Source organism: Magallana gigas, chromosome 8, assembly GCF_963853765.1.
Source record: "Magallana gigas chromosome 8, xbMagGiga1.1, whole genome shotgun sequence".
Lineage (NCBI taxonomy): Eukaryota > Metazoa > Mollusca > Bivalvia > Ostreida > Ostreidae > Magallana > Magallana gigas.
Genome location: NC_088860.1, coordinates 11923521 through 11934082, shown reverse-complemented (window position 1 = coordinate 11934082; position 10562 = coordinate 11923521). Strand labels below are relative to the sequence as shown.

General features: G+C 34.3%; 1 protein-coding gene across 3 annotated transcripts; it reads left to right on the top strand.

The window, feature by feature from the left end:
* Window positions 1-2305: 2305 nt before the first annotated feature.
* Window positions 2306-10158, top strand: LOC117693159 (uncharacterized). Of its 3 annotated transcripts, XM_034483543.2 has the most exons (3): window positions 2306-3244; window positions 4085-4476; window positions 6650-10158. In XM_034483543.2, exons 1-3 carry the CDS (start codon window positions 3213-3215, stop codon window positions 6868-6870), a joined length of 645 nt encoding a protein of 214 aa, XP_034339434.2. In that variant the 5' UTR covers window positions 2306-3212; the 3' UTR covers window positions 6871-10158. The 3 variants fall into 3 exon arrangements, with proteins under 3 accessions (XP_034339434.2, XP_034339436.2, XP_034339433.2); XM_034483545.2 differs by lacking the exon at window positions 6650-10158 and having other exon boundaries at window positions 2312-3244; window positions 4085-5826; XM_034483542.2 differs by lacking the exon at window positions 6650-10158 and having other exon boundaries at window positions 2313-2585; window positions 4085-5826.
* The last annotated feature ends 404 nt before the right edge of the window (window positions 10159-10562 follow it).

Sequence of the window (10562 nt, the reverse complement as noted above, 5' to 3'; positions counted from 1 at the left end):
AATAGATCAATGTAGAACATACATAAGATGCTTCAACAACAAACCAACGGGTCAATTATGTGGAAACGCGTTGTGTTTTGATCATAAGAAAAATTATTGTAATTGGTGTACAGACGTTGCCTGTGAATCTGAAATGGGTTCAACGACAGAAAGTAAATAACGGAAAATTTTATCCTTTTTCATAATAAATTTAGAGTCAATATTATACATATGATCCAAGGTAGAAACATGTTTCAACGTTAATTTTCATTTCTCTTCAATACATTAGGTCAAATAACTACTACATCTTCTCTGCCTGGGGTCCCAGAAATACAGTGTAAGAATTTTTTTACTACGCGGTGGATTGTAAATTGATATTTTAATCATTCACAGTTAATGTTGCATAACTTTTCTGCTACTTGGGTTTTATTCATATTACAAGTACATACGTCGGGGCCCATTTTTATTCACTTTTTAGTGTCATATTTTCTTTGACAGCTATGGCAATAAAAACCAAAGGATACTTTAAAATTTTGTTATCGTGATCAATGTTAATTTAATCGATGAAATGCCACTTGATTTTAGTCTAATAAACATGAACCAAAATGTATTGAAATACATGTAACTACAGGTCCCCTTTTATCATGCAAACCATCCTCAGTATTTGAAATGGAATCCGGCAATATTGTCTGTGAGATGAACACATCAATGAAATATGACAATATCACGGTGATGAAAAATGGTCAAGCAATCATGACGGTATATCCAAATGGGACCAATTACTACTTTTCGGATGACTTTGAGAAGTATAACAGCACAGTAGGGACGTCTTTCACATTTGAAATAAAAAATGTGTCATGTTCGGACGAAAATGAGTACACATTTACTGTTGAAGTAAGTGAAAAAGGAAGCTGTTATAAAACTGCCTCTTTGGAAATAAAAGGTAATTATATTTTCTTAAACGTCGAACAAAGCAGTGGCCGTAATTAGTTTAGACATTTATCTGATTTCTAAAATTGATAATATTAGGACTTGCATAATGGATGAAGGCGGTGTCTGTCCACATTTTTAAGCAAAAGGTCCAAATGACCTGTCCGTCTTATTTATATGATAAGATGTTATAAATATATATGCATGTATGTTAGTCAAATGGTCAATAAGCATGTACACAATTATAAAGACAACTCATAAAAGCTTGCCCTTAAGATGAATCTCTTGCAAACATCTTGCAATCTAACTTGATATCATCTATAGGCTTACCTTAATATGATTACCTCACTATTTTAAAAGCACTATTAGTTACTGAATCAACAGTAAATCACAATCAGAGATAAACATGATATCTAGAATTTCCTTCTTTTAATTGAATCAATCGCATTGAAATTTTTCATCAATAATATTTCTTTGTTTAAAGCAAAACCAGGAATACCAACACTAGTTATAGACTACACGTGGACAGAGGGAACCGATTCAGGATCCCATTCATGTACAGGGAGTATTGGAAACCCTCCTGGAACAATGACATTAGAAATACGAGATGGAGAAACCGGGAATTTTACAAACTTTTCACCATCTACCAAATCACTGACTACCTTAAAAGAAAATTGTCATTATGATGCAACATTATCCTTTTCAATTAATTTCAACACCGACAATATTCAAAGTCACTACATCCGTTGCGTTGTCGATAGCCAACACACTCTATTGATTTCTGAGTCTCCACTCTATTCGAGAGAAGTGTTTGTCAATCCACTCCCAGGTAAGCCAATTTTGTTAATTATTTTAACATAGACCAAAATATATCAGTTGATTTGAATGCTAAGAATTATATATCATCATATTTTACTTTTCAGCAAACGCTTGCTTTGAAAATGGAATTCATACTTACCCAGGAGATTGTACACGATTTTTAAACTGTTATAATAATATCACACGTGCTATACAGTGCCCGCCAGGGCTTTGCTTTGAGAATTATTACTGTGGTATCAGTTGCACAGGTTGTAACGCGTAGTGTTTCAAATCCTAAACATATCTTAAAAAACAAACACTTATCAATGGCGTCTATCAAGAAATTAATATTATTAAAAGGGGATACTTTTGTAGAAAACACCACATATGTAGAATTTACGTAAAAAAGCGTTACATTAGAAGGCATTCAGGCCGTGCTTGGCATTTAAGATTGGATATTTGAAAAATGGAATTTGATTTGCAAAATTCAGCTTCTTAATTAATCGATCAAATCAATAATACATATGAAATATTATTGCCAAATAATATGTTTTATGTCATCTTTGTATCATGAATTCTATTTTTAGAAATTCTAATTTAAGTTCCGGTTTTTATTGGTTATTTTTAGCTAATTTGTCCATCATGTATCTATTTATAAATGCCTGTGCTTGTACCTTGTCATTAGCCAATGAAATGAGAGTATTTTGATCACGTGTATATAACTTCTGTTTTAAACTCAAGTGTGAGAAAGACGTGTTTCCGTAATCTAAGATATTGATCGCTTTGTAAAGTTTAAATTCACGGCCATGTACTTTCCGATAGTTTGAGAAGTATTGGACGCGGGAGGATTTGCTTTGGAACTTTGTTATTTAGTTAAAGTAAGTGTTAAAATCGGTGTACTGTGTAAGTTTTTACCATCGGCGCCCGGGGTATGTAACCAGTCAAAATGGCGGATCGAACATCAGTGTGCATTATTGGGCATTCTTATGTAAAACGATTGGAACGATTTATTTTACAAAACCCTGTGTATGAAAACTTGGGTCTTGATGAAGAACAAATTAATGTGTGTTTTCGGAGCCAAGGGGGTTTGTCTATTTACGGACTTGCTAACTCGTCAAGATTGTGCGCGTTTTCGGCAGTTCCTACTTTATGTGTTCTGGAGATAGGGGGTAACGATGCGACGACTCGACCATCACATGTCATTGCACAAGACATTTTTTCATTTGCGAACTATTTGATACATGGATATGGTGTAAAATCCGTGATCATTGGTCAACTGTTGCGCCGCGACCCTCGAAAATCACCGATTGGATATAACGAGGAGGTCATCAGTATAAACAAACACTTGGAACATTTGACAAGTAGTGAGGAGCATGTCCATTTCTGGAAACATAGAGGATTTTGGACTAACTTGGCATACCTTGGGCGCGATGGAGTTCACCTTGGGGTAGATTCGGATGGATGTTATCCAGCACCCATGGTCAAATACTTGAGGAGCATAAAATATGCAGTGCATAACAGAGTTCAAAAACTCAAGGCCAGTAAATTAACATCACTTTGTCAAAGAAAATTTAAAAAAGATAATTTAAGAAAGTTTTTAATGAGTATAACGAGTTATTTTCTAAGAAACTGAGTATGCATACTTAACATGGAAAATTTTTGTTTACATAAGCATAAGGAATAACATTTTGGAGATATTCTATAAAGATATTTTAAGAATATTCAATTCAATCTGTACAGTTTAGGTACAGTACTGTAATCCTGTTTCAATGTAATGCAGGAATAGTAAGAATTTTTAGATTGATACAGCAATAATTGCGAGAGTGACCAAAAAATTTAAGTTCATGTCTATTATACACACCTTTATCAAAGCTGAGACATGATTGGATGGGCTATATCTAAGTATGCCATCATCTGTTTTAATGGATATATATGTATTTGAAGAAATAAGAATTTAAAATACATGATTTCTGCTTATGGGAAAGTTGTCAGAATTCTAAGTTATATTCTGATTAAAGCCCTTTCTAAGTTGAAGCATGAGCAGATTGGCTATATCTAAGTAAGCCATCATCTGTTTTATGTATGTGTTTATATCAAAAGAAATAAGAAAACATATACAAAGTCTAAGATTTCTATGTATGTGTTTATATCAAAAGAAATAAGAAAACATACACAAAGTCTAAGATTTCTAAGTTACTAATTGGATACAAAGGTGTATCACAGAAGTCAAGTCATGTAAGTTTTTAAAGATGGTTACATGTTTTTCAAATATAAGTTACAACCATCCATGAAAAGAAACAAATTGTCAATTAGCCCTCAAAGGCTAATACTCTGGCAGTAAGCATGTCTATTAATAAGAATAAAAATTTCACTTCAGAAAAACCATGCCTAAGCGGGCTTTAGAGGGGCAGTCAACAAAAAGGAGGCGACCGGCAAAAGTACCACGAAATGATGACTTAAGTCTTCAAGCAGAACCAGTGTCTGATGAACCAGTGTCTCGTGCAGAACCAGTGTCGAGTGATGCTATTAATTACGACTTATTAGCTGCAGCAATCTTAAGACAATCCCAAACTTTGTCCCAAAACCAGACAAATTCGAGTGATACCACCACGGATATCGTGCAGCCATGTGTTCAAAACCAGGGTGATATCGAAGCCCACGCCCATCCAATGGCAAGTCAGCAAACAACAACATCAACAGTTAGTGACAACCAGCCTCAGCAAAATATTGCAGACTTAGTTAGTGCGTTATTACAACAAGACGGTCAAGGTGAGCCAGCAACTGCCAATCTTAAAAATGTTATTGATTTATCTGATGGTATTCCTCTTGGGGCTGCAACACCTCATCGATTAAAAGCTAAGATCTGGGCAAATCAATTTATTGATTTAGGTTTGCTGTTGCAGCGTCGAGAGGATCCTATTTCGTTAAACATATCATCTGGGTCCCTTATTGTACAGCAAGGGTCATCAAAGCCCAAATTGCCAATGTCAATTCAGCAATGGACTGATGCTTTTTTGATTTTTATGGGAATTTTTATTGAAAAATATCCAGAACAGGCTCCCCATCTCCTAAAGTACTGCTATTTTATTAGAGAAATGAACAAAATGTTAGGAGATAAGGCCTGGAGAATCTATGATGAGAATTTTCGGATGTTGAAAGAGACTGTTGAATTACCGTGGCAAAAACCGGTTGAAGAATTAAGAATCAAGGCTGCTTCTAGCAATTATCAATTTCAGCAGCCCTTTCGAGCAAACACAGGCAATAAGCCTATTAGATTCTGCTATGCCTTTAACAATGGGGAACAATGCACTCATAACCCCTGCTCATTTGCCCACATGTGTCAATCATGCTCAGGATCACATGCAAGAGCCAATTGTAGATTTCGTAAACAAAAACCAACAAATACCAACACTGTCACCAAGTCCTCAACAATCACCCAGCCAACTACCTTCCCCAGTCAACCCAAAAAGTTTAGGTGAATTTTTAGTTGATTATGACAGTGATCAGGCTTCGTACTTGATAAATGGCTTTACTCATGGTTTTAGATTAGGTTGTACTTCTGCTCCTTCATCCTGTGTACCTCAAAACCATAAATCCACATTAGATCACCCAGACATTATAGAAGATTATATACAAACAGGGTTAAACAAAGGAAGAATTGCAGGTCCATTTTCAAACAAACCTTTTGAACAATTTGTGGTATCCCCATTAGGTTAGTGCCAAAAGGCAGTACAGGAAAATTTAGGGTAATTCATGATCTTTCATTCCCTAAAAATCAATCAGTAAATTCCAATATACCAAGAGAAAATTCAGCTGTTCAGTACGATTCCATAGATCAGGTGGTTGATTTAGTTCAAAAGTTTGGGCGTGAATGTTTAATGGCGAAGACTGACATTGAAGATGCTTTCCGGATCATACCTATTCATCCAGCTGATTACTACCTGCTAGGGTTTACTTGGGAAGGTCAATACTATTATGACAAATGTCTTCCTATGGGAGCGAGTAGTAGCTGTCAAATCTTTGAATCATTTAGTTCTGCTCTCCAATGGGTCATGGAAAATGTCTTCAATGCTTCGGGTATGTCCCATATTTTAGATGATTTTTTCTTTGTGGGACCCCCAAATTCAATAACCTGTAGAAACGATCTTGCTAGTTTTTTATTTCTATGTAAAAAAATTGGGGTGCCAATAAAAATGGAAAAAACTCAGGCACCTACGACCAACATTGTCATTTATGGTATAGAGGTTGATTCAGTGAAAATGGAGTGTCGGCTTCCAGTAGATAAGATCCAAAAAATAAAGGACAAACTTAACTTGTTCAAAAGGTGTAAAAAGGTCACTTTAAAAGAAATGCAGTCAATCATTTGAATCTTTTGAATTTTGCTTGTTCTGTGGTTGTCCCAGGTCGAACATTTCTTCGTCGTTTGATCAACCTAACATGTGGTTTGTCTAACCCAAAATTCTACATAAGATTAAATAAAGACTCAAGGGCTGATTTAGAAACTTGGGCTACTTTTACTGACCATTTCAATGGCAAGTCAGTTTTTCTGGATAGAGTTTGGGTGTCATCAGACCATCTGAGTTTATACACAGATGCTTCTGGCTCAATGGGATTTTCAGCTGTTTTAAGGTCTGATTGGTTTGCAAGGGAATGGCCATTGGAATTAGAAGATTATCAAATTTGTATTAAAGAATTGTTTCCAATTGTCCTTGCATTGGAATTATGGTCATGCCATTTTCAAAATAAAAAGGTATTATTCTTATCAGACAATATGGCTGTCGTTGAGGTTCTCAATAAAAAATCGTGTCGAGATAAAGCTCTCATGAAATTGTTACGCCGTCTTGTTTTAGTGTCCTTACGTTTTAATATTCATTTCCGTGCAAAGCATATACCTGGGAAGTTGAATGTAACAGCTGACAGATTATCCCGTTTTAAATTTCAGGAAGCTTTTCAAAAACCACCTCATTTACACAGACAACAAACAAAAATCCCAGTGGATCTTCTTTACATTTGACAAACTCTGCAAAAAGAATTCTACAGGCTTCCTTAGCCCCTGCAACAAGGAAAGCATATCTACATTCATGGCATATTTTCCTTGAATGGGTAGGCTCCATATCCTTACCTGTACATTACATTACAATATGTAATTTTATAGGTCATTAATTCGAAATTGGTTATTCACCAAGCTCAATAGCATCCCACATTTCGGCTTTAACATATATTCATAAGATGTTAAAATTGCCAGATCCCGCTCAGTGTTTCCTAGTACAAAAGCTGCTAAGAGGTTGTTACAAATTAGGTCCATCGGTAGATACCCGTCTTCCAATTACAGGTGAAATTTTGAAAAAACTTGTGAATTCACTAGATCAATCTGTCTCAACTAGGGCACATTCATTGTTACTTAAGGCATTGTTTTTGATGGCATTTCATGGTTTTTTCAGATTAGGGGAATTGGTTATAAAATCAAAGACTCAGTCAGATAAGGTCATTCAGAGATCGGATGTCCATTTTGAGACAGCTCATGGAAAGCTAAAGCAGGTGCAAGTGGTGTTGAAACATTTTAAAACAGTCAGTTATGGACAGCCAAAGATTATTACATTAGAAGTATCAAAAAACACTAAGTCATGTCCAGTACATGCATTGTTTTACTATTTAAAACATTATCGCCATTCTTGTGGCCCCCTTTTCCAGTTTTTAGATGGTTGTCCGGTGCCTTATTCCTTTGTGGCAAAAAAGTTAAATGAAGTGATCAAAAATATTGGTTTGGATCCAAAACATTATAAGGGTCACAGCTTCAGAATTGGTGCTGCAACTCATGCATCTAAGGTTGGTTTCTCGGAAAATGCGATTCAGAATATGGGTAGATGGAAGTCTGATGCTGTTAAACGATACATTCGGTTGGGTTCATTTAATGTTGCACTTTACTAAGAAACTTAATCAATATCATTCCTGGGTATAAGTTGTTATCAGCAAGATAACGTTATATAACTAGTTCAGATGATGTCTGCTATAGATCTGCTCTGTTGTTTGCCTGTGAGTGATTTTTATTACTACCTCTTCAAAGTGGTAGGATTGTTTGGAGTTCATATCAAGTCTGCTACCATAATTATGATATATACAACTTACATTGATAGTAGTTCAGATCAGGTCTGCTACTATGTCTGTCATCTTGGAATTAGATCATGGCATTTACTTTTCCCCACTGCTTTCATTGTTCTAGATTAGATATGTTAGTGTACCCCCCCCCTTTTTTTTTTGTTGCATGTAGTTCAGATAGAATGTCTGCTACCACCCTGTCCTTAGAAAACATAGTGTTTTGTTTTTTAGTATTGTATTTTAGTGTTTGTATTAATAGGGTATGTTGCTGGCCATCCGTCAAAATCAGTTAATCATATTTCATAAATATTCTGTCATATCAAAAATGTCAATTATTATAATTACATCTTCAGTAGGCCATACTTTTACACATTGTTCTAAGTTTTACTAAAACAATGTATAATATAGTTATCAAAGTCTCCAGTTCCATCTATTTCCTTTGGGTGGCGGGAATCCAATGGGTATTGGATTTATGGCAGAACTTTGTATATGCCACCTTAATTTTTTACATGTTTATATTAAGGGAGATCACCCTGCCATTGTTGTTTACTATTTTTGGTTATATTTTACCGGGTGATCTCAATATTTGTTCAGGTGTTTTTTAACCAATAAGGGAGATCCCACAGTACCTGTTACATAAGTCATTTTAATAAGTTTAAGTATTGACTTTGTCAGGGATCTCCCTGTTTGTGATGTGGTTTATTTGTACAAGTTTTTGATTCGTCATTAATAAATGACATTATTTCGTCAATGACCATTTAGTTGTTTTTTAAGGTAAAAAATTAACAAGCTGCAGTTCATAGATGGAACGAAAGATTTAAGTCTATTAATGGAATAAGCTTTATTGGTAACTGTTAAGATCAATGCATGGGCATAATGAAATATTATTGCCAAATAATATGTTTTATGTCATCATTGTATCATGAATTCTATTTTTAGAAATTCTAATTTAAGTTCCGGTTTTTATTGGTTATTTTTAGCTAATTTGTCCATCATGTATCTATTTATAAATGCCTGTGCTTGTACCTTGTCATTAGCCAATGAAATGAGAGTATTTTGATCACGTGTATATAACTTCTGTTTTAAACTCAAGTGTGAGAAAGACGTGTTTCCGTAATCTAAGATATTGATCGCTTTGTAAAGTTTAACCCACCACCATCCCCATCTAACCGTCCAAATAATTTTATAATTTACAACAGTCATAATAGCTTGTGCCAATATCAGAAATCCATTCTAATGTTTACATTGTGTGCATCATGGTTTTATTAGATTTATGGCAGAACTTTGTATATGCCACCTTAATTTTTTACATGTTTATATTAAGGGAGATCACCCTGCCATTGTTGTTAATATTTTTGGTTATATTTTACCGGGTGATCTCAATATTTGTTCAGGTGTTTTTTAACCAATAAGGGAGATCCCACAGTACCTGTTACATAAGTCATTTTAATAAGTTTAAGTATTGACTTTGTCAGGGATCTCCCTGTTTGTGATGTGGTTTATTTGTACAAGTTTTTGATTCGTCATTAATAAATGACATTATTTCGTCAATGACCATTTAGTTGTTTTTTAAGGTAAAAAATTAACAAGCTGCAGTTCATAGATGGAACGAAAGATTTAAGTCTATTAATGGAATAAGCTTTATTGGTAACTGTTAAGATCAATGCATGGGCATAATGAAATATTATTGCCAAATAATATGTTTTATGTCATCATTGTATCATGAATTCTATTTTTAGAAATTCTAATTTAAGTTCCGGTTTTTATTGGTTATTTTTAGCTAATTTGTCCATCATGTATCTATTTATAAATGCCTGTGCTTGTACCTTGTCATTAGCCAATGAAATGAGAGTATTTTGATCACGTGTATATAACTTCTGTTTTAAACTCAAGTGTGAGAAAGACGTGTTTCCGTAATCTAAGATATTGATCGCTTTGTAAAGTTTAACCCACCACCATCCCCATCTAACCGTCCAAATAATTTTATAATTTACAACAGTCATAATAGCTTGTGCCAATATCAGAAATCCATTCTAATGTTTACATTGTGTGCATCATGGTTTTATTAGATTTATGGCAGAACTTTGTATATGCCACCTTAATTTTTTACATGTTTATATTAAGGGAGATCACCCTGCCATTGTTGTTTACTATTTTTGGTTATATTTTACCGGGTGATCTCAATATTTGTTCAGGTGTTTTTTAACCAATAAGGGAGATCCCACAGTACCTGTTACATAAGTCATTTTAATAAGTTTAAGTATTGACTTTGTCAGGGATCTCCCTGTTTGTGATGTGGTTTATTTGTACAAGTTTTTGATTCGTCATTAATAAATGACATTATTTCGTCAATGACCATTTAGTTGTTTTTTAAGGTAAAAAATTAACAAGCTGCAGTTCATAGATGGAACGAAAGATTTAAGTCTATTAATGGAATAAGCTTTATTGGTAACTGTTAAGATCAATGCATGGGCATAATGAAATATTATTGCCAAATAATATGTTTTATGTCATCATTGTATCATGAATTCTATTTTTAGAAATTCTAATTTAAGTTCCGGTTTTTATTGGTTATTTTTAGCTAATTTGTCCATCATGTATCTATTTATAAATGCCTGTGCTTGTACCTTGTCATTAGCCAATGAAATGAGAGTATTTTGATCACGTGTATATAACTTCTGTTTTAAACTCAAGTGTGAGAAAGACGTGTTTCCGTAATCTAAGATATTGATCGCTTTGTAAAGTTTAACCCACCACCA